General features: G+C 41.1%; 1 protein-coding gene across 4 annotated transcripts in view; it reads right to left on the bottom strand.

Annotated features, from left to right (window-relative positions):
• Window positions 1-3,472: 3,472 nt before the first annotated feature.
• LOC120300875 (cytochrome P450 2J2-like) overlaps window positions 3,473-24,954 on the bottom strand; it is a 57,663-nt gene continuing 36,181 nt past the window's right edge. For 2 of the 4 annotated variants that reach the window (XM_039327405.1, XM_039327404.1), the window contains 4 exons: window positions 17,898-18,039; window positions 11,946-12,133; window positions 11,355-11,496; window positions 5,816-6,257 (listed from right to left, as the gene is read on the bottom strand). In XM_039327405.1, coding sequence (XP_039183339.1) covers window positions 6,067-6,257; window positions 11,355-11,496; window positions 11,946-12,133; window positions 17,898-18,039 — 663 coding nt within the window. In that variant the 3' untranslated portion in view covers window positions 5,816-6,066. Of the gene's footprint in view, window positions 3,951-5,815; window positions 6,258-11,354; window positions 11,497-11,945; window positions 12,134-17,897; window positions 18,040-24,954 lie in introns of those variants that run through there. The other 2 variants (XM_039327407.1, XM_039327406.1) reach the window with 2 other exon arrangements.

The following is a 24,954-nucleotide window of genomic DNA, read 5'->3' on the forward strand; positions in this document are numbered from 1 at the left end:
TCCCCCCCCCGCAATTGTAATTCTGCTTTCTTTTCATGATGCTTTGGACTTACCAATCCTCATTGGAACTGCATCTACACAGAGGGAAGTTAGCAGTGGGGTACCCCAAAGTTCTGTTTCAGGCCCAGTAATTTTCAACATAAATGATTTAGATGAGAGAACAGAATGGGAATTCATCAGATCTGCCGACGACACTAAATTGGCAGGAATAGTCACCACTCCAGAAGATAAGCTCAAAATCCAGATCAATCTCAACAGACTTCAACACTGGGCCCAATCTAACCAAATGAAATTCAATGTAGATAAAAGTAAGGTTTTACACTTACGTTTGAAAAATCAAATGTACATGTATAGATTAGGTAAAACCTGGCTCTATAGCAGTAACTGTGAGAGGGATCTTGGAGTCCTAGTGGGCAATCACTCAAATATGAGCCAGTCATGTGCTGCAGCTGCCAAAAAAGCCAACACAGTGCTAGGCTGCATTAACAGAGGGATAGAATTGTAAGGTCCCAGTCCCTTACTTAAACTTGGGATACCATATCAATGTAATCAGATAACCCAAGCGGAGACTTCTTGATCAAGCAGCAGTTTATTTGATTAAATTAAGCAGCTGGGTGTCCAATAATCTGGAACGCTGGCAGAGTGCCACACCTTAGAAAGTTGGTAGCATTGCTTTATAAACTTTGTTAGCCAATGAAAATCAGACAACAGAGCCATTACATCTTAAGAAAGACATCAATCATTCCTGTACACTCCCCTATTCCCTCCTTCAGTATATCGCATCCATGTACCGTATATGCCGGCGTATAAGGCGACCTCCGCAAGCATTAAAATCGGCGCCAAAGACGGGGGTCGTCTTATACGCCAAGTCATCTTATACGCCAGAAATACTGGTAGTTTCCGGCGTATAAGACGACGTTCTAGGAATGCGACTTGGCGCCAAAGACGGGGGTCATCTTATACACCAGGCCGCCTTATACGCCGGCATATACGGTTCATGTTTCTCAGTTTGCATGAGATTTCCCTGGTGCAAAAGCCGATTACAAAAAGCAAGAAAGCAACAGTGAGATTAAACAATTTCCTTTTGTTCCAGAACCCTTCATTCCCCCCTTTAATTTTGTAACAGAATGCTTTCTGTTACTTGGTGACCAATGATGTATATTCCTTTGTTATTGTGGTAATAATCAGGACGTTGGCTGGCTTATGAGGTTTATCACTACTTACAGAGGTGCTATGACTGTCTTCCCTAAGATGGTAGAAGCAACTGTTCTTTGGATAACAGGAATCATAGATGGCAAAACCAAAAGACCTCTAAATGCAGCAACATGTAAAAGGAAAGCCATACCCCTTTGTTTTCACAAAACTTTCTTTTGTAGTATTATTTTAACCAATTAATTTTCTTTATCTTTCTCTACGTGTACTTCTCGCCTCGGGCTAATGGAGGTTCCCCCCAAGCATAGTACAGAGAAGCAAAACAGCATTATGTTATTCTAAATACCCTTGATCTGTAATTATTTCTAATACAGCTTGCAGTCTAACAATTCTATTTATAAACAAGAGTCCTAGAAGTTATACATTCCATCTTCTTGCCATGTAGTAGGTCCATCTGGGACAGTCCAGTTGAAGGTGGCATCTGTTAGATTGGTCCATAAGGTAGACAGTTGGAGAATGTTTGCCATGAGAGTTTGAGGTTAGGCCAAATTGGTGAGGGTAATCCACCAAAAAGATACTGAGGTGCTCACCTATAAGAGATGTTCAGACCTAAGTCTCCCCAAGATTTTTAACCAGAAAAATCTGTTTTTAAAACAGAGGCTTCCCACTATGGAAGTGGTCAGAATACACATATTGGGTCTATTGGTGGCTTTTCTCAGTGAGATTTTGACTACTGTATATGCTGGCGTATAAGGCGACTTCTGCAAGCGCTAAAATTGGCACCAAAGACGGGGGTCGTCTTATGCGCCGAGTCATCTTATATGCCGGAAATACTGGTAGTTTCCGGCGTATAAGACGACGTTCTAGGAATGCGGCTTGGCAACAAAGATGGGGGTCGTCTTATACGCCGGGTCGCCTTGTATGCCGGGTCGCCTTGTACGCTGGCATATACGGTAGTCAGGGCAGTAAAATTTATTTCACGTGCTTCCCAAGGCCATTGTTCACCGATGCTAGTACGCACATACATATAACAGTTAGTTACATTAAGAGATGAAGCAATTCTTTTGGGCCAGATCAATAAAAAAATTCTTTGATACTGAGGGAATTTCAATTGTGGCTTCCAGTTCATCGTAAAAAGAATGAAAAACTCAAAAATGTTTCTGGGACAGTGGTATAATAGTGTCAAATTGTACCCATATTTGTATCTGGTTCAATCGATAGCTGGTCCAAATGACGCTGAGAAATCTGCTGGTTTGGTTATCTTGAAGCAAATCAGGTTGCAGGAATCAACATTGCACTGAGAAGTGCCGACTCTTTTAATCACATTGAATTTTCCTTTGATTGTGCCATGTTGGGTAGGATGTAGTTTGTGTTAAATGAGTAAGCTTGTCTCCATACTTAGTCTGTTTAGCTTGATTATAGTCACTAGGTTTACACGCATCAAAGAAAACTCTGGCACTATCTATAAATCTCGTGTTATTCTTCTCAAGAGGTACAGTCTGTGCATCCTTCCATATGTCTTGGTTTGAAGTTGTTGGTAGGGCTTTACTGTATCGACAGAAGCATAACAAATGACCCTATCCTCTACTTTGCAAGTGGAATATGTAGTCTTGTTATAAACACAACTCCCTTTTGTTCCTTTAATTATTGGGCCCATGGTCTGAAGAAGGTGTAGGGGGAAACAGCAGCAACAAAGTAAAAAAAATGTAGCAATACACAGTCTAGAACAGCGGTTCTCAACCTGTGGGTCGGGACCCCATTTGGGGTCGAACGACCATTTCACGGGGGTTGCCAAACAACGCAGTCCACCATTTTTTCCCCTTTTCCTTAGCTGTGCTACTCCCTTTTATTCTATTGGCTTTTGAAAGCCAATAGAATGGACTCTCTTGAATAGAGTCTAATTTTATTGGCTTTCAAAAGCCAATAGGAATTGTCCAGGCTGTCTCTGCCCTGCTGAGCCCGCCAAAAGTCCCATTCTGCAAATGGTGTTGCAAGTTGTCTGCAGCGAAGGTGAGCTGTCTGGAAGTTTCCACCCCTCTCTGCTGAGCAACTACTAAAAATGTAAGTAAAAGAGGGCCAGGGGTGGGAGGCTGGCGGGCACAGGGAGGGTTGCTGGCGCACGTGGGGCCTGGTGGGTGCCTTACCTCCCTTGGGCTGGGCCAGCTGGTGGCCCAGCCCGTGGTCGGCCTGCTCCTGGTCTCTGCCGTTTGCCAGCTACGCCTCGGTGGCCCAGCCTGGTCGGCCTGCTCCATCTCTGCCGTTTGCCAGCTACGCCTCGGCTGGCGTCTCGGCAACACCATGCATGCATGGCGCTCCCGGGCAGGGAAAGTCCTTGACTTATGACTGGTTGGGTAGTCCTCGACTTACAACCAGTTGGGTAGTCCTCGACTTATGACCGGTTGGGGGTCGTGGGATTAAAAAGGTTGAGAACCACTGGTCTAGAATATTACAAACTCAAGTTCCGGGGTAGTCCAGTCCATTGACGTTTTTCTCCTAGTTAGTTGGAAACAGTTCAACAGGTAAGGCAGGTCGAGATTTCATTTTCAGGCCGCCCAGCTGTGGAGCTTGTCACTGGAGAGGGAATGATGGGACTTTCCATGGATTCACGCTTTGATTCCTTCACTCTCACTGCAGTTGAGGTCAGGAGGACCTGGCATGGTTGGGACCACTCAGGACTGGTACTTATAGGTGACAGCTCTTTTCACCTGAACCCACTCTCCAGGAACAATAATGGTCAGAGACAGGTGGCAAGGCAGCCTGGGCCTTTACTGGAATAGAAGACAAAACCTGACCTTTACCTGAATAGAAGACAAACCAGATTATGCAAATACTGAGTAACATTCTTCTCTTTTTCATTGACATTCTTGAACCTTCGTGCAACTCCCCTCCATCATTTCACACAGGACAAGGCAAATTTTCCAGAGTTGAGGCCTGTAATGAAATGGCCTCACCACTAGATGTCACAGCCTGTCCAGCCATTGTATACCAACCACAACATCAGCCTGCCAGACACCTCTGCTCTGCAGGCTGCACAAGAGCAACTTAGAACGTAGAACAATAGCGTCGGAAGGGACCTTGGAGGTCCCTTGCACAGATAAACCCCCAAGTGCCCTGTGCATCTGAGCAACGTGAGGGTTTATTTGTGTATCTGTTTATCTGAGGCAGGGGTAGGCAACCTTGGCTCTTTTATGACTCGAGGACTTCAAATCCCAGAATTCCTGAGCCAGCATGGGGAACTATGGCCCCTTCAACTCCCAGAATTCCTGAGCCAGCATGGGGGAACTATGGCCCCTTCATGACTTGTGGACTTCAACTCCCAGAAGAAGGGGGTGGGACCAGGGCAAGTGCCAAGGCATGGTCCATTGGAGGAGCCTCACTGTTCCTCTCAGGCCATGTGGGGGGGGGCTGGATGGTGGTACGGGCTGCCCAGAGCTCTGGGCAGCAGAGGTCAAATGCCCAGCCTGGCCCTCGAGCACCTGCGACACCAAGTCCAGCCCCACTTCCCCAAGGGGGCACCCAGCTGCACTTATGTCCTCAAGGCTGCTGCTGCTGTGCTTGCTCTCCTTAGCCAGGTTGCTCATGATGGGTATGAGGGCAAAGTCAGAGGGAGACCCATTCCCTCTCCATGGGGGTAGACCTGGCTTTGTATCCAAAGCTTCCTTAGCAATAGGATGGGAGACCCCCAGGATAGGCCAGGAGGAGGGGGCAAGGGGATGGTGAAAAGGGCAGCAGGGCAGAACGAAGGCAGGAATTCCCTCAGACCCTCGCTCTCCTTTCCTTCTTTCCTTCCTTCCTTCCTAAGAACAGAGTGGTGGGAAAATATTTGAGACGAGGGAGGGAGAAAGACAGGCAAGAAAGGCAGCTGGGGAGGTGTCACCCTTTGTGAGGAATGCAGAAATGGACCATCGCCTGGAAGTGGCCAGCACATGGCCCTCACCTACTTCACATATCTGGCTTGGTGGGCTCTGGGGGAGGGGATGCCATGAGCAGTGTGAGAGTCAACATTACCTGCGCAATGCCGCCCAGCCCCCAGCCTGCCCGGTTTTGGCAGGTAGCGAGGCGCTCTCCTCACAGCGCCAAGAGGCTGAGCCAGGTGGCATGAATCCAAAAAGAAGTGTGCTGCCGCCCAGCCCTTGGCAGGCAGTGGGGCGCTCTCCTCACAGTGCTGAGAGGTTGAGCCAGGTGGTGCAAAGCTCAACAGCTTTGCACCTTGCTGCCTGCTGAAACTGGGCAGGCTGGGGGCTAGGCAGCATTGCATTTCTCATCAGATTCGCGCCACCTGGCTCAGCCTCTTGGCACTGTAAGGAGAGTGCCCCGCTGCCTGCCAACCCCCCCCCCCCCCGCCGAGCCCATCGTCGGATATGTGAAATAGGCCAGGGCCATTTGCTGGCCACTTCCAGGCAATGGTGCATTTCTTCATTCCTCACAAAGGGTGACACCTCCCCAGCATGCACCCAGGGGGCGGGGCCAACGCGGCAGGGGCTGGTTCCTCACTGTTTCCAGATGGCCTTGTGGAGCTAAGACTGAATGCCTTTCAGCATAGATGGCCACCACAAAATTGTACTTTGGCTCCCTCCAGCCTGGCCAGGGCCAAGGCAGCGGGGGCCATTCCCTCACTGTTTCCAGGATGGCTTCGCGGGCCACATGAAACCATTTTGCAGGCCGCATCCGGGCCCCGGGCTATAGAATAGAATCGGCAATAGGCAATAGAATAGAATAGAATAGAATAGAATAGAATAGAATAGAATAGAGAGTTGGAAGGGTCCTTGTAGGTCATCTAGTCCACCCTTTAGGACAGAGCAAGCTTGAGCAGAGAGCAAGTTAAGGCAGAACCTCCTACAAAAGGAAAAGGAATAACTGAGAAATCATTTTAAAAGCCACATCAGTGACATCCTATAGTCATTTTAACTTATTTTAGGATGGCCGGCAACGAGGAACAGCACAGATTTTAAAGGGCCGAGGATGTAAGATAACTCCTATTAGCGCTTCCTGACTGGGTTCTTCCGCGCCTTCTGGCCGCTGCAATTTGAAGGTCCTTAGCAGATTGGTAAAGAAAAGGAAAGATTCCATCCTGGCTAAGATTTCCCCCACACAAAAACGAGCCCCTGCAAAGGAAATGTTAGAAAAAACAGAAAGGGGAGAATAATATCCATCACGGAGAGGGCAGCCCTGGCATCTATCACGGGGAAAGACACCGAAGACTAAAATAAATTAAAAAATACAAGGTGGACCTGGAGAGAAGGAGCAACCCCCCCCCTACATTTTAGGGGTCTTAACTTGCTCTCTGCTCTCTTTTCCTGTGCCAGTTTTGCAAATTTTGAATTTCCCTTTTTTGTAAATTCCTTTTTTGAGCAAGTGATTCCACCTTACAACTAATGAGAGCTGATTCAGGTTTATATAGAAAAGGTGGAATTACAAAATGTGTTAGTTTGTTGCTTGTAAGAATATTAAATCGTTATGGGTACGTACAACAGATCATTTAGTGACCGTTTGAAGTTACAACGGCACTGTTTTTCACATATATGACCCTTGCAGTATCCCCACAATCAAAAGTCCACGCTTGGTAACTAACTCATATTTATGATGGTCTCAGTGTCCTTTGGGGCCACATGATCCCCTTTTGTGACCTTCTGACAAGCCAAGTCAAGGGGGGAAGCTGGATTCACTTAATAACTGTGTGACTAACTTAACGACTGAGGTGATTCACTTAACAGCTGTGGCAAGAAAGGTCAAAAAATGGGTGAAAAATTCACTTAACAATTGTCTTGCTTAGCCACAGAGATTTTGGGCTCAGTAGTGGTCGTAAGTCGAGGACAACCTGCACAGATCTTTGGGGAGGGAAACATACAGCACATACAAAACAAAAGAACGTGTAAATCAACAATAAAGTGACGTACAGAGAATTCTCGACTTACAATCACTGCTGAGCCCAAAGTTTCCGTTGCTAAGTGAGACATTTGTCAAGGGAGCTTTGCCCCATTTTATGACCTTTCTTGTCACAGCTGTTCTGTGAATCACTGCACTGGTTAGACACGGTTCTTAAGTGAATCTGGCTTGCCTGTTGTCAGAAAGTAACAATAGGAGATCACGTGACCCCAGGACACTGTGACATAAATGTGAGTCAGTTGCCAAACATCCGAATTTTGATCACGTAACCCTGGGGATGCTGCAAGGTCATAAGTCACTTTTTTCAGTGCCGTTGTAACTTTGAGCAGTCACTAAATCGACTGTTGTAAGCCAAGGACTATCTATAGTCATTAGGATTGGACAAAATGGAGCCTTGGAGATCCACATCGCTTAACTGACACGAGACAAGCAATCACTAGCAACCAGGATCAGCTATCCTGTTAGGAACAAAACCGTATAATACTGTGACTCCATTTTCAATCTCTGATCTTATCCAGAATTAACTCTAGTAGATTATTCTAGCAGCTGCTGAGAGATATCCCACAGTACAACCAAGAATGCTGTACATTTCCCCCCCCAAAAAAAATCGAGGTACAGCTAAGTAAGACAGAGTAAGATAAAAGTAGTGGCAATGAAGAAGGCCATTGTTATGCTAAGGAGTTTCATGACATATTTTGATTTCCCCTTCATGTTAAGAAAAGTAATAATAATAATACTGTGCAATGATCAATAATAATAATAATAATTATTATTATTATTCAAAACAACTGGAGCACCACTTGAACACCATTGGCATTGACAAATTCGCTATTAGTCAATTGCAAAAGATGGCCTTACTAGGAACTGCTTCCATCCTGCAACGAGATCTGTAATACCATCAAACATCCACATCTGCCTATCCCAGGTCCTGGGTAAGGACTCGATAGGTAGACAAAATGCCAGATCCAGTCTGACCATCTGGCTGACTGTGCGATGATCCATAATAATAATAATAATAGACTTCAGTATTCAAACAGGCAAGCACGTGCAACATAACACCCCAGACTTAACAATTGTCGATAAGAAAGACAAAAAAGTCTGGATAGTGGACATGGCAGTGCCTGGAGACAGCAGAATAGACGAGAAAGAACTGGAGAAGATAACAAAATACAAAGACCTACAAATAGAAATAGAAAGACTGTGGCAAAAGCAAGCAAGGGTAGTACCAATAGTGATAGGCTCCTTGGGTGCAATCCACAACTGGAGCATTGAACACCATGATTACAATTGCATTAGTCAATTGCAAAAGGCGGCCTTACTAGGAACTGCTTCCATCCTGCATATCTGTAATACCATCAAACATCCACATCTGCCTATCCCAGGTCCTGGGTAAAGACTCGATAGGTAGACAAAATGCCAAATCCAGTCTGAACATCTGGCTGACTGTGCGATGATCGATAATAATACCTGACTGACACCTACAATGCTGGTAGCAACCCGTGTGAACCATCAGCGCCAGCCAATTTGAATGTTCAGTTGACTGAGGTTCATGTCTAATGAATAATAAAGTTGGAAGGGACCTTGGAGGTCATCTAATCCAACCCCCTGCTCAGGCAGGAAACCCTATACCATTTCAGTCAAATCTTAAAAACTTCCAGTGTTGGAGCATTCACAAGTTGTGGTGGCAAGTTGTTCCACTGATTATTTGTTCTAACTGTCAGGAAATTTCTCCTTAGTTCTAGGTTGCTTCTCTCCTTGGTTAGCCTAGAAATTCAGAGCTCATTCTGAACTAGCTTGCTTGTTGAACCAAGGAGAGAGGGGCAGGGGAATATTCACACAGCTTCAACACTTTTCCCACTGTGAAAATCTCAGATATTTGATTTCCATCTCAGAGTCCGGTGCCACCCGGTTGAATTCAGGTCCTGAGGTCTCCTGACCATAACGGGGCCAGGTTTCGATACTGGGGTTGTTATTTGTTGGGCCCTTCAAATAACAACCCCATTGGGGCATCGCAGATGCTATTATTCAGGAGCTTCTGAAAGCCTGTGAGGAATTTGTGAATTATCTTGCTGGGTCTGTATGCCTTTTATGTGATGCTTTTCAATCTGTTTGCTTGAGCCGAGACTGAAAATCCTTTTATTTACTGGCTGTTTACTGTCTTTGAATAAAAAAATAAAATTCAATCACCTGGACACCTGATCTCGGCCCTGACATTGGCAAAAGATCACTTTTTAAAATCAAACAGGGCAAAGTGCTTTAACTGCAGGTTATTCACTTCTGGATTTTGGCACTGGATGAAAGACAGATGTGCAGGAGTGTCCGACCTTTTGGCTTACATGGTGGGCAGCCCTGAGAGAAGAGGAATTTTTTAGGGCCAGATATAAAATATACAATACAGATACAGGTAGTCCTCAACTTACAACAGTTCTTTCCAAGTTAGAAAGGCAATGAAAAAATTGACTGATGACCTTTTTTCAAGTTACGATCTTTCCAGCATTCCCGTGGCTATGGGATCAAAATTCAGAGGCTTGACAACCGATTCATATTTATGACGGTTGCAGTGCCTTGGGGTCAAGTGATCCCCTTTTGCGACCTTCTGACAAGCAAAATCCATGGGGGGAAACCAGATTCACTTAACAACCATATTACTAACTTAACAACTGCAGTGGTTTGCTTAACAACGGTGGCAAGAAAGGTCGTAAAATGGGGCAAAATTCACTTAACAAATGTCTCGCTTAGTCACAGAAACGTTGGGCTCAACTGCGGTTGCAAGACAAGGACTTCCTGCAATGTACATAAATAACAAACTATTATTTTTTTTTAAAAAAATTATTACAATTTTGTGGGGCTGCATTAGTAGCTCCCCAGCCCAGAGGCCACAAGTTGGACAAGCTTGCTTTAGACCAGGGGTGTCAAACTCGCCATGTCACGTGATGTGTCACGACGTATTGAGACTTTTTTTTGCATTGCCGGAGCTGGGATGGGCGCGTCCTCCGTATGATGCAACTTGACACCCCTGGCAGTTTGACAGCCCTGCTCTGCAACCTTTCCTGCTTGGTGGCCTGGTGGAAGCAGAGCGGGGGAAAGGGATGGTTTTGTGTATGTGCGTGTGCCGTCCTCACGAATGCACGTCGTGCACATACTCATGCACACCTCGCCCACCACTTCTGCAGCCCAGTTCTGCAGCCCAGCACTGGTCCGCAGACTGGGTGTTGGGCAGTAGTGGGATTCAAATATCTGAACATCCGGTTCTTTGGGTGGATGCAGGCCTGGGCCTCTGAGGCCTAGAACGGACTTCCAGTGGTGGGATTCAGCCGGTTCTCCAAACTCAACAAAATTTAGCTACTGTTTCTACAGAACTAGTGCGAACCGGCTGAATCCCACCACTGCTATTGGGGACCCCTGTTCTAGACCCTTTTCTTGGAAAATCCAGTTTCTGACAGAGAAGGGCATTGCCAGAGATCTCATCTGCTCTAAAAGAGAGGTCAGAAACTGGATTTCAAAAGAGCACAAAAGGAAGCGATCCAAACCTGCTCCCAGATTTATTTATTTATTTGCTTTCAAAATTGCTGGAGGCCTCATCAAGGATGTCCCACCATTTTCTCTTCAATCCTCTTTCTTTCTTAACTTTGTTTCTTGTATCTTACGCTTGATATTGTTTTATTTAGTGTCCTAGTATGATTTATGTAGTTTGCTTATTTAATATCCTATGACTATCGCTAAGTGTTGTATCTTATGATTTACGATCAATGTATTTTTTATGATGACTAGGATCATGATTTATCACTTATTGCTTTTATGTACACTGAGAGCTTATGCACCTGAGACAAATTCCTTGTGTGTCCAATCACATTTGGCCAATAAAGAATTCTATTCTATTCTATTCTATTCTATTCTATTCTATTCTATTCTATTCTATTCTATTCTATTCTATTCTATTCTATTCTAATTTCTATATTCTATTCTATTCTGTTCTTATTTCTATAATTATATTCTATTTCTCTATTCTGTTATTTCTATATTCTATAATCTATTCTATTCTATTCCTCTGTTCTATTCTATTCTATTCTATTCTATTCTATTCTATTCTATTCTATTCTATTCTATTCCATATTTTCTATTCTATTCTATTCTATTCTATTCTATTCTATTCTATTCTATTCTATTCTATTCTATTCTATTCTATTCTATTCTATTCTATTCTATTCTATCCCATACCATACCATACCATACCATACCATACCATACCATACCATACCATACCATACCATATGGTAGCCAGTCCCTAACCACTAGGAAAATGATTCAGAGTTTACCTGCTCCAAATGGCACAAATTCTTCTCTCTTCATAAAATTCCCATCCTTGTCTAAAAAATGATTTGGATTGAATTCTTCAGGCTTCTCCCATTGCTTGGGATCATGAAGAACTGAATAGAGATCCATGAGAATGAAAGTTCCCTGAAGGGAAGACAATTGTCAATGGATGAGTCAACCGCATTTAGTCTTTGGCTAATATTACACTTGTCAACGCTGCTAACATCGGATGTTCTTGCTTTGACAACATATGGAAATGCAGCCATTTTCCTTTACTTTATGTTTTACTCATAGAGTTAGAATTAGATGTTACTGGGGGGGAGGGGAAGGAATGTGCATGGGAGATTAGTTAGACAAAACTAGTTAGACTGTATAAGGGTGAGAACCAAGGCTGTTTGTAATAAGAAATGATAAGACATGGCGGGATGAAGAACTGGCGGGAAAGCCACCATTTCAAACTAATTGGAGAATGTGATGTATGACAGTTAGTTAGAGGAGGGAATTGTGCTTTGATACGATGTGCTTAGGGGAGGGGAAGTCAGATTTTGGCTTGGACTATGTACATGGAACGAAGCCATCTGGATCTCTCTTACCTCTGGAATAAAAAGGCCACATGTGTTTACATTTGTCACCGTTTGCCTGGGAACGCTAAACAATAAGATGTATTTTAAACGTAGAATTTCCTGAACCACAGCGTGAGTGAAAGGCAACTTCCACCGATCTTCATAACAGATTGAGTCACAGAAACCCAAAACAGTTTCCATTTCTTTGTAGACTTTATCTGAGTGAAATATGAGAAAAGGGTATTATTTGTATTTGAGCTCAAATAAACCACTCTATTGTAGAGGGTGTTAAGGGAGATCCTTTATGACTGCATAATGTTACCACGGTTAGTCCTCAAATTTAGTATTTGACTAATATTACACTAATCTTAGGTGACAATTCAACGCTGCTTCTCTGCCCAAAATTTCTGCTAAGTGAGTCATTTGTAAAGTGAGTTTTGCCCCATTTTGCAATCTTTTTTGCCACAAGTATTAAGCGAATCACTGCAGTTGTTAAGTTAGTAACTTGGTTGTAAAGTGAATCCGGCTTCCCCATTGACTTTGCTTGTCAGAAGGTCGTAAAAAGGGATCACATGACCCCAGGATCCTGCAACGGTCATAAATATGAGTCAGTTGCCAAAGGTCTGAATTTTGATCACATGACCATGGGGATGCCACAATGGTCATAAATATGAAAAATGGTCATAAGTCACCTTCTGAGATCCGCTTTACAAGAAGGTTGATCCAGGGATTCACTTTCCATTTTGTGTGTGATAAAAATAGCATGGAATATTTTCTTTAGGACTTAACATTTCGTAGCTCTATTCTCTCAAAACTTCTTTAAGCCTTCATGCATGACAACTGTTTTGTTCTCAAAAGAGTAAAATAGAAACCCAGAGGGTCTACAGTAAAGAGGGACAAGGATAATATTCAATGCATTATCTTATGGTAGTTAACACATTTAACTATTACCAAGATAAATGAACTGAAGACAGCAAATTAACAAAAAGATCCATATGAACAGTACATTTTCTAGAATTAATTCATTTCATTTAGTCAGAAAGATGTTGTAACATAATGCATCATGTGTGTGTCCCAGCTTCAGTTTTTTGTGTTATTTCAATCTTTCTGATCAATCTGGCGTTATTCAAAAGCAAATTAATGTTTTACATAACTTGGCTTCAGATTTAAAAATTGATACCTTAGGAAATTGGTGGAGTGCTCTATGGTCATGGCTTCCCATTGGCCTTCTTGGGAAGATTGTTCAATATCTCATTATAATAGTTGCTATCCTTATCAGCTGTTGTTGTTTATTTCAATGTCTTTTTTCTTTACTTAATAAGATGTCTTGCAATCTTCCATACTAAGCTAAGACCCACTAACTACTCCTGCTTGAAATGTCTTCATTAATAAAATAGAAAAAGGTGGAATGTGGAGGAATTTGCACGTGCAGCAAACTGCCATGCTTTCCCCCCCACAAACCTCATAACCTTTTGATACCCTTTGTCCCAAGGAAGCAGCCAAAAGATCACCCCCTTTTGACTTAATATCTTACCTACCTAAATAATAAGTTCCCCCTTATCTCTTCCTGTCTTTATCTCTTCTTGTCTTTATCAGTTCTTTCTCCTTTTCTAATTTACCTGTATTTGTTTTACCTGCTCTCAACAGGTAATGTGTTACTAGAAAATAATTGCTTATATGAAGGAATTTTTCAATTACTTTATGTCAACAACTAAAGGTTAAACTTCTAAATGTAAAATGTCAGCAGTTAATGGTAAAGCCTATGTATGTAAAAAGTATATAAAAAACAATAAACTCAGAGTTGGAGAAGCTGTGTGAAGCTGTGTCATGCAGCTTCAAAACCTCTGCTCAAGACATGCCTGAGTCTTTTTCTTAGCATCGTTACAAATGGCGCCTGAACAGGGACATCCCCTTCCGAGGGAAAGCAGCAACCAACATATTTACAGTCGTCTGGAACAAACTCCTTGGTGCACCTTCTCGTCTTCTCGTCCTGCGAGATTTCTCAAACTGTAAGTATGGGCTGCGATATATCTCACCATCAGCAAAAGCATGTAAGGGAGTTAAAGTTTCTCTTACACAAATCGGGCATGACCATGCCTGAAAGGGAGCTTAGGAAGCTGGTGAGTGAGATAGGAAAAAACTGTCCTTGGTATCCTGAAAGGGGGACACTCCAACTTAAGGATTGGGAAAGAATAGGTAACACCCTTCATCAGGAACCCCGAGCCTCAGTGGATGTTTTGCATTGTTGGCATCAATGTCGCCATGCAGTGGAAAAATATGGAGCTGATGCAGTACAATTAAGTTCTACTCCCTCTCCAGGTTTTAATCATGAAAAGGTTTCAGTTCCATCAACTCCTATATCTTCCACGATAGATGTAACACCTTCAGAGCAAAAGAACTCTAGATCTTATGTTTCTATTCGCCATGTATTAGAAAATCAAATGGCGAAAGGAGAGGGAGATATGCAGGAAATAGCAGATATGCTCTCAGTTTGTCCTGTACATTTGACTGGGCAGGTAGATGAGAATGGAGCCCCAAAATCGACCATTTTCTTATGCAATCTTAACAGAATTGCGTAAGGGTATAAGAGATACTGGGTTAGGTAGTTCATATGTGCAAGGTATGTTAGAAGCAACAATGAGGAATCATATTTTGGTGCCAGAAGATTGGAAAACAACAATTCGTATGTTATTAACACCAGCTCAGTATGTGGTATGGGATAGTGAGTTTAGACATCAATGTGCATTAAGAGCAGCAACTTCTGGAGGTGCTTACCTCCCAGAGCAGTTATATGGCTCTGGTGATTACACTCCAGTGGATGCACAAATTGTTTTGCCTATAGCTACTCTTCAAATATCCTCTGAATGTGCTTACAAAGCTTTTGGAAAAGTTCCTATAACTGGGAAACCATCTCAAGCATTTTCAAATATTCATCAAAAGGCAAATGAACCATATGCAGATTTTATTAACCGTCTGCAAGATGCCTTGAGACGACAAATTGATAATCCTGATGCCCAAGCTGAATTGCTTATGAAATTGGCTAAAGAAAATGCCACCTCTGAATGTAAATGGGCCATTATTGGATTGGGAGCTCAACCAGATTTAGCAGAAATGATAAAAGCATGTCAGGATATTGGGACTGTTTCTTTTCAAACTAATCTCTTAGCTGCAGCTCTTACAAAACCTCAGGGGAAATGTTATAATTGTGGTAAAATTGGACACTTTAAACAGGATTGCAGAAATCCTGGGGGAGGAAAGTATGCCTCCCGACCATTTAAAAATAATGCTGGGAGATGTCCAAAAACAAAATGCCCTAAGTGTAATAAGGGATTTCATTGGGCTAATGAATGTAGGTCGGGAAACTTCAAAGCGGGCCGGTCTCTGGCCCCGGTCCAAACAGAGACCCTTCAGTAATTCCATCAACAATTAACAATAGCCCTGCTGCCACTAGAGGGAGTGCTGGGATAGATTTAACTATCCAACAAGACGTATGTTTCAAATTTCCAGGAGAAGTACAAATTATTCCTTCACAACTTTCTGGACCTCTCCCTTCTGGATATGTTGGATTAATTTTGCCTCGCTCTAGCATGGGAAAAAAGGGATTTTTTGTAATACCTGGAGTAATTGATTCTGACTATACAGGTGTCATCTTTATTCAATTATGGACTAACATGCCACAGACTTTGCCAAGTAATACTAGTCCTGCACAATTACTCCATTTGCCCTATTTTGTCCCTGCAGGGGGTCGTGATAGGGATCGAGGAGACGGCAGGTTTGGTTCCACAGATCCTGTTGTAATTGCACTAACCACCCCAATCACCACCCAGCGACCCCGTCAGACAGTCTTTTTTCAGGGTAAGCCTTTTGAGGGCATAATTGATACAGGGGCTGATGTTTCAGTAATTTCAGCTAAAGATTGGCCTGCATCATCATCCTTTCATTTTTATCACACACACACACATACACACATATAACTAATTGTTATTAAAAAAATTAATGATACAAACAATACAACTGTTGAAAAGGAAGCAAAATAAGGAAAATAATAGTAAGTGAAAAAGAAAAGAAAAAGTTATAAACTTTCTTTATAACTTTTTCATTTTTATTACACTTCAAAAAGAGATAGCAACTCATATCTTGGATTATTATTTAAAATCAGGAGAATAACTTTCTTTTCAGTTATGTGGGATTATACCTTTTGTTGTATTCAGAGTTCCATAAATGAAAGCATAAGAAGATAAATCCGATATAATTATTAGACTCAAATCCAATAATTCAATTTCACATTGCGATCCGTAAGAATTCTTTCTGACATTATATTAAGATTCAAGTTGAAATCCACAACATAATATGACCAACCATATGAATTTTAAAAACCTGCAAATTTCTTACATTATCAACACAAGATTTTTTGATGCCTATCTTTTTAAAAGAATTCTGCAAGGAGTCCAGTTAACCCAGGAAATATTGTCTGATGGATTAGTTCCTTTCCTAATATATTTCACATTTTTAAAATTCCTGGACTCATCCATTTTCCAGAGGTGATACTTATTTGCTTACCAAACGAGCCCAAGGATTAAAATAATCACAATATGTTTCATTTCAGGAAAACATAGATATTCAGATAAAGGCCCAATAGTATAATCAAAAAAGTAGTTGGCTATATTCTCATAACATCAGCAATTTGATATTCTAAGGTCTTTAGCCTCCCAGAACAACATTCTCATTAAATGAGATATTTCCGTGAATTCACACTGGCATCACTCTTAAAATATTTATTAGTCTGGATTCCTGGATTATTGTTGTTTCATATTGTATATTACACCACAGTTTTTTTAACACACCACTGTCAGATGTTTATGCTCCTGTGTTATTACAAGAAGAAAATAAGAAAAAGTCTGCGATAATTTATATTTTAAACAACAAAAAGCACTTGGGGTGTGTGTGAAGTTTCCTTCTCCAAGCTTGTGGGTTGGTTTCCGAACATTTCCTTACCAGGCTAGGTAACGTCATCAGTGGAGTTTAGGGGATGTCAATGTTCTGTTTATAAGGGCTTCAGGTGTGGGTGTGTCAAGTGAGGGTCTTGTGATGGGTCACGTGTGAGTCATCAGTGAGGGGCTAGTGATGGGTCTTGTGATGGAGAGCTTACATCAGGTGAGGGTCCTTGGGAGGTGAAGTGCTGGTTATGGGGGATTGCATGGGATGGTTGAGGGTCAGTGCCGTCCCTGGTGGGCTATGTGGTGGACTTGGATCCTGAGGGATGTATAGGCTGATTGTAGATCGATGTGTCTGTGAATGGAATTGCTTGTGGGGTGCCAGGTTTTGACAAACTCACGAGCATGGCAGGGGTAGTATGGCCAATGAGTGTTACTCCAATCAAACTGGTGCTGTTTGGTGTTGGTGTAGGTAGAGATTAAGGATTTGGGATCGTGGTGTTTGACTGTTAGAAAAAGACTTTTTATTCAAGCTCCAGGTCTAATCTAAGATCAGCTGGATGATTGTCACCATGTATGACTTTCTTAAATAGTACTGAGAAAACAAGATGCATAAGATCCTCCTATAATCATAAAGAGCTGGGGTGGCACAGTGGTTAGAATGCAGTTACTGCAGGCTACTTTTGCTGATGGCCAGCTGCCAGCAGTTTGGCAGTTCGATTCTCAGTGGCTCAAGGTTGACTCAGCCTTCCATCCTTCCGAGGTTGATAAAATGAGGAACAGATTGTTGGCGGCAATAGGCTGACCCTGTAAACCGCTTAGAGAATGCTGTAGAGCAGTGTGAAGTGGTATGTAAGTCTAAGTGCTACTGCTATCATCTCATCAAGAACTTTAGAAAAATGGGAGGGGAGATCTAGAATTGGGGATTTCCATGGCAGATGTAATGATGGATCTTTCAGGGTGAAGTTGGGCACAGGGGACATTCATCTCTATAATGATTTATTCAGTCTTATTTCCTAGATGAGCCAGAACTACCTTATTTTCTCACCTTGGATATCTGGATATACCACCATGAGGAACAAAGCCCATTGCAGAAAACTTGCTGTTGTTTCTGTCCCGGCAAAAAACAATTCCAGAATGCTCTGAGTCATGTTTCCATTATCAAAAGTAGAGTTGGGTTCACTGTGTTTCTAACAAAAGGGGAGATTTTAGTTAGAATTATTTATTACCGTATATTCCGGCGTATAAGACGACTGGGCATATAAGATGGCCCCCAACTTTTGAGAAGATTTTCAGGGTTTAGAAAGTCGTCTTATACGCCGAAAAATACGGTACAATATTGAATTTCTGTTTATAGATGAGCACAATAGGAGCGCCATTCCTTTGCTGCTAGAAAGCGACTGTTGCCCACCACTGCTTCCCTAATGCTTCCTGAACTCAGCTGGTATTTTTTCCCCATAAATTTTATTGATTTTTTAAAACATAAATCACTTAATAGTTGGTAAACAGTGTGTTTGCTAGGTTTACATTTGTAAAGAAAAATCATTAACAATTGGTTTCTATAATCTATAATCCACATAGTACATTTAGTTGATTTCCCCTTTTCCCCAAAATGTCTTCTTTGCAAACCTTGAAATAATATAGTCCTTATTATTTTGATAAAATATATTTAATCTTTAAATATTCCATTTAATGTACCTAGTCATCTAATCCTTTAGGTCTTATTCAAAACATTTTTTTCTTTTTTATACATTATAATTTCCCTAAATTCAGACACATTTAATTATCTAAAACATTTCCTTCATCTAGGCCAGTGTTTCTCAACCTTGACAATTTTAAGGCATGTGGACCTCAACTCCCAGAATTCCACAGCCAGCAATGCTGGTTGTGGAATTCTGGGAGTTGAAGTCCACATGCCTTAAAATTATCAAGGTTGAGAAACACTGATCTAGGCCATTTCAGCAGTATTATATTACTTATATCAAGAAATAAAATAAAAGGGAGGGAAAGCATACAGTATTATTTAAGGAATTCATCTCTCTTAGAATGACATATGTATTCAGAATCTTTTCTGTTTCTTTAACCATATTCAAATAAATGTTTCTTTTTTAAATATTCTCTCTGGTAGATCCCATCATCTATTTTCTTAATTTTCATTTTGATCTTTTTCCTTTGACCAGTATCTTTCTTAATCAATGTGATTTGCTGAATCAAAAGGTTTTTCCATATATTCATGACTGCTGCTATAGGTATAAGAAATAAATCGAATGTTTCTTTTTTTTTGTAGATGTAATGTCCTTAATTTATATAGCTTACTGTTTTCTACTATTTAATTGCTTTTCCTGAGAAAGAATAAAGTGATGGGCGATGTAGAAAAATGGGATTTTTGTATGCTTTGTCCTGTTAGTGCTTATTTCTGTAAAAAAAAATAGGGCTGGCCACTAGGGGACAGTTTGGTTTTAAATTCAGAGAACAGCTACCCGTATATTCCGGCGTATAAGATGACCCCCGACTTTTGAGAAGATTTTCAGGGTTTAGAAAGTCGTCTTATACACCGGAAAATACGGTACTTGGGTACCTTCGAGTTAGTCTTGGTGACTTCTTGATAAGTCCCTGCAGATTTCTTGGCAAGATTTCAGAAGTGGTTTGCCATTGCCTGCTTCCTAGATCTGAAACAGAACAGCTGGCCCGAAATCACCCAGCTGGCTTTGTGTCTAAAGTGGGACTTACCGTTTCCTGGTTTCTAATCTTACACTTTAACCACTGCACTGATCTGACTCTTTTAATTAGAATTTGGTACATGCAAAATCTTTTTTTTTTCAAGGAATGGAACATTTCAAAGAAGGAATACTGCATCCAGTTTTGGTCACCCACAAAGAAGAGGGAGTCAAGCTATTCTCCAAGGCACCTGAAGGCAGGACAAGAAGCAATGGATGGAAACTGATCAAGGAGAGAAGCAACCTAGAACTAAGGAGAAACGTCCTGACAGTTAGAACAATTAACCAATGGAAGGAACAACCTTCCTCCAGAAGGGTGAATGCTCCAACACTGGAAGTTTTTAAGAAGAGACTGGACAGCACTTTGTCCGAAATGGTATAGGGCTTCCTACCTGAGCAGAGGGTTGAACTAGATGACCTCCAAGGTCCCTTCCAACTTTATTATTATTATTATTATTAGTCTGGAACTTTCCACTTTTTCTCTGAACCTTACTGATCTGGCTGTTGTGATCCAAAATAAAGTCTAATTTTCTTGAAGTGAGTCTTCTACACTAGAAGTAGCTCATGGTGTTCAATATGACAAAGGATTGTTATTTCAGCAGTGAAACCCATGTGGCACACCAAGAATTACTTCCAGATGAAAGATTAATTTCAGGAAATCACTGAAGCAGGTTAGCGTGGAAGTGGAGAAGACGTAGAATGTTCTGGAATTCTCTGTAATGTTCCATTCTCAGACAGAATATGTATTTAACATACACAGGTCACACTGAAGATTGTCTGATCGTTGTGCTACCCTCATGTCATGACATTAAACAGCTGTTTCTGGGTGTTTTGAATATTTGGTTCTTATCTTTTAATTAATTTACAACAAGAAGCCATGAGACCAAAGTAATTTCAATTGATCATATGCGTTAAGACTTTTAATAAAGATTTATAAACAGATCACCCTTGAATTTGAAAAGTTTCTAGTTTAGAACACCCCCAGTTTAGCTCTGACTGGATTATTCTCAAAGGCTCAAAAAAAAAAACCCTCTTGACATGCCTGTGTATCCCAGCAGGCATGACTAAAATTTCCAAAGGGATCTTTACTGTTGGAATATTCATGAACAGGAAGAGTCATGTGGTAACTCAGTCAGCCAATGTGAAGTAAGTGCTACTGAGTCTGTGCAAAAGAGTATTGAGTTAGGAGCTGGATTTCCAGTCTCAAGGTTTTGTCTCTGGTCTGTCTCTGTAAGAAGCCTTCATTATGTTGCTGTAAAGAAGAATGGTATTGTAAATATTTTTATATAAATATAAAGTTATTTGAATCAGCTAAATGCAGTCAACTGTGAGAGCTTCTGATTTATTTTTTCACCAATAGAGAAATTAAAATTCTCTAACAGGTTATGGGCCCAGAGCTTACTAAGGATTGCATTGTAATTTAAAGCTGGAAGAAATTGCCTGTGTTTAGAAAGTATAAGAACAAGGCAGAATTAGCAGAATGGCTGCAATGGAATTTAAAGAAAGCTGTGTGCCTCGTTTGGGCCAGAAAAATTACATTGTGTGGGCTGCAAAAATGGAATGTTTGCTGAAAGCAAAAGAGCTGTGGTATATTGTTGAAAATCCACCACAAGTACTTGCAGCTGCAGATAAGAAAAGCCATGATCAAGCAATGGCTTATCTCATCTTGAATTTAGATGATGCACAATTTCTAAATGTTGCAAATTTAAAGATTGCAAAGGAGATTTGGTTGAAGTTGAGAGCTGCGCATGTGAATGTTTCTGCATGCAATATAGTACAATTGTCAAGAAAACTTTACAGGGCCTGTTTGCAACCAGGTGAATCTGTGGAACAGCATTTAAATAAAATGCAAAGTTTATTTTTGCACTTAAAACAACATGGGATTAAATTCCCTGAGTCCCAGAAGGTTTTATTGGTGTTGAACAGTTTAGATAAAACCTGAGACACAGTTTCTGCCATATTTGAGTGTAAAGAAGAGCAACACTTAAATTTTGAGGCTTTAAAGGCATGTTTGCTTAATGAAGAAGAAAAACGCCATTTTAGGAACAGCCACGAGGAGGAGAAATTCCTGAGGAGGGGGTCCAGACTACAAGTCTCCAGAGGAGAAGAAACAAGCAGATCAGACCCAGACCAAATTGCAACAAAAGAGAGATTTGCAAGCAGAGAGCTTTGCAAGGAAAGAATTGCTACATTTGTGGAGCGAAGACACATTTGCAAAGGAACTGTTTGCAGAGGAACTGTTTGCAGCAAAGGACATTTGTGCAACCAAAAAGGACTGCTTTGCAAAAGGAACATTTTGGTGTTGCAAAAGTTTGCTATAACAACAACAGAGACAAGTGGCTAATCGATAGTGGGGCAAGTTAAACAATTGTTAATGACTCTGAATTATTTTGCAGGTTTGTTCCAGTAGCACAAGAAGCTGTGGCTTTGGCAAATGGCCAGAAAGCAAAAGTCATTGGAAGAGGCGATGTAAAAATTCCATATTTGGAATCAAAGTTTACCAATGTGCTTTGTGTACCTGAGATGGAACATAATTTGTTAAGTGTGTCTAATTTAGACAAACAAGGTTTTGAGGTCATTTTTGTAAATGGGAAATGTCTCATCAAAAGGAATGGGAATATTTGTGCAGAAGGCATAAAGGAAGATAATCTATATGTATTGCAGGGACAAAAGGTTCAATGTTCCCATATATTTAAGAATGTTGCAGAGCATGATTCATGTGTTCATCTTCTACATAGAAGACTTGGCCATGCAAGCTTTAAAGTTTTGCAGCAAATGCAAGATTTTGCAGAAGGGCTAAATTTGAAGGGATGCAAAACATATTTGGACTGTGCAGTATGCAAAGCATCAAAGTCAAAGGCATTCCCAGTTAGTAAATATAGCACAAGACAAACAAAAAGAGTTCTAGAGCTGGTCCATGCAGATCTGGTGGGACCTATGCAAGCCAGTTTGGGAGGAGCAAAATATGCACTGGTAATTGTTGATGATTATAGCAGGTATTCGTTTTGCTACTTGCTTAGAGATAAGACAGAGGTGCTACAACAATTCAAACAGTGGGTAAGTTTTGTAGAGAGACGGTACAGACAACAAGTGTGTCAGTTGCAAACTGACAGAGGTACTGAATTTATGTCAACTAAATTCCAACAATGGTTGGGGCAGTTGGGGATAAGACACAGACGTACAAATCCTTACACAGCAGCAGAGAATGGTGTAGCTGAAAGAAGGAATAGTGTTTTGCAAACAATGAAAGAATCATTATTGGAGGATTCTGGTTTGAGCAGGTCATATTGGGGAGAAGCCATATTGACTGCCAATTATATAGTTAATAGGCTGTGGAGTTCCTCCATTAATAATACTCCATATGCCATTCTATATGGGAGAAAGCCATCACTGGCACATTTGAGAAATTTTGGAAGTACTGCATGGGTACATATTCCAAAAGCAATCGGAAGAAAGGGACAGCAAAAGGCAAGAAAGCTCAGGTTTGTGGGCTATGAGCCAGGGTCAAAAGGATATCGCTTTAGCGATGGAAGTAAAAGAATTATAATTTCAAGGTCTGCTAATTTTGCAGAACAAAATTGGGACAGAATTAATGCAAATTCTGGGTATGTCTCACTTAATGACAGTGATCTGTTTAGTGACAATAACTCATCTAATGAAGGAAAAATGATTATAGAAGATGTCAATGTTCAGGGAGGAGAGGCTGAACAAGACATGAAACCAGAAAGAATTGAGACACAGGAGCAGTTAATACCACGTAGGTCAGAGCGATGTAATAAAGGAATTCCACCTGACAGGTATTCTGCCAGCAAGGTAAAGGTTTGCAATGTGTGGTATGAGCCAAGAAGTTATAAAGAGGTGTTGGCATTACCAAAAGCTGAACAAGAAAAATGGAAGGAGGCCATGGATAAAGAGATGAAATCCATGGGAGACCATGAAGTATTTAAATCAGTGACTTTGCCACAGGGAACCAAAGCTGTGGGTTGTAAGTGGGTATATAAGAAAAAGGTATTGCCAAATAATGATATACAGTATAAGGCCAGGTTAGTGGCACAAGGTTTTTCACAATTACCGTATATGCCGCCGTATTAGGCGACCCGGCGTATAAGACGACCCCCGTCTTTATAGCCGGGCCACATTCCTAGAACATCGTCTTATACGCCGGAAACTACCAGTATTTCCGGCGTATAAGACGACTCGGCGTATAAGACGACCCCCGTCTTTGGCGCCGATTTCAGCGCTCGCGTAAGTCGTCTTATACGCCAGCATTTATGGTAAAGAATGTGCAATACGATGAAGTATTTGTGCCACCTGTGAAAAGTGAGAGTATAAGATTAGCATTGGCGTTGGCAGCGGCATATAAGCATAAAATCTGGCACTTTGATATCACAACTGCATTCCTCAATGCTGAGTTAGAGGAAGAAATTTATATGATCCAAGCACCAGGATATGAAATTGCAAATCCTAACATGGTATATAAATTAAACAAGGCTATTTATGGGCTGAAACAGTCAGCCAGAAATTGGAATATCTGTTTAGATACTGCTTTAAAGGATCTTGGATTTAAAAGTTGCAAAGCTGATAATTATATATATATATTGGACAGTTACAAGGAGGGAATTGTCTACTGTTATCATTTGTGGATGATCTTTATTCATCGCAAAGGATGCATCACAAGTCAAAGAATTTGCTGATAAATTAGGAAAGAAATTTGAATTAAAGAATTTGGGAGAAATAAAAAATTATCTTGGTGTAGAGATACAGAAAAATGAAAAAGGTGGTTATATTCTCAGTCAAAGGAGAAAAATTGAGCAGTTATTGGAGAAATATAATATGAAAGATTACAATACTGCTCCCACACCCATGAGTGCAGATTTTTATAATAGTTTAAGTGCGGACAAAGGTGAAACCTGTGATCAAGAGATATATCACTCGACAATAGGGAGTTTGTAATATCTATCACAGTGGCCCAGACCAGACATAGCTTGCGCAGTAAGCATTTTGAGTCGTTTTACTGTTGCACCTACAAAGTTACATTGGATGGGTGTAAAAAGGGTTCTCGGATATTTACAGGGAACTATAAATTTGGGTCTTCAAATACAGATTACTGAGGAATTGAAATTAAAGTGTTATGTCGATAATGACTATGCAAATGACATAAACACAAGGAAATCAAATTCTGGGATTATAATATTGTTTGGAGGGACTCTGATTGGATGGAAGTCCAGAAAACAAACAACTGTTGCTATTTCAACAGCAGAAGCAGAGTTTATTGCTTTATCTGAATTGTGTTCTGAAGTAACATGGTATGTACAGTTGTTGCAAGATTTAAATATTAATGTAAAAGAATCTGTAAAGGTATTTGAAGACAATGCTGCCTGTATAAAA

The sequence above is a fragment of the Crotalus tigris genome, unplaced genomic scaffold (assembly GCF_016545835.1).
Source record: "Crotalus tigris isolate CLP2741 ecotype Arizona unplaced genomic scaffold, ASM1654583v1 scf7180000024361.1375286210:1436186, whole genome shotgun sequence".
In the NCBI taxonomy this organism is placed as follows: Eukaryota; Metazoa; Chordata; class Lepidosauria; order Squamata; family Viperidae; genus Crotalus; species Crotalus tigris.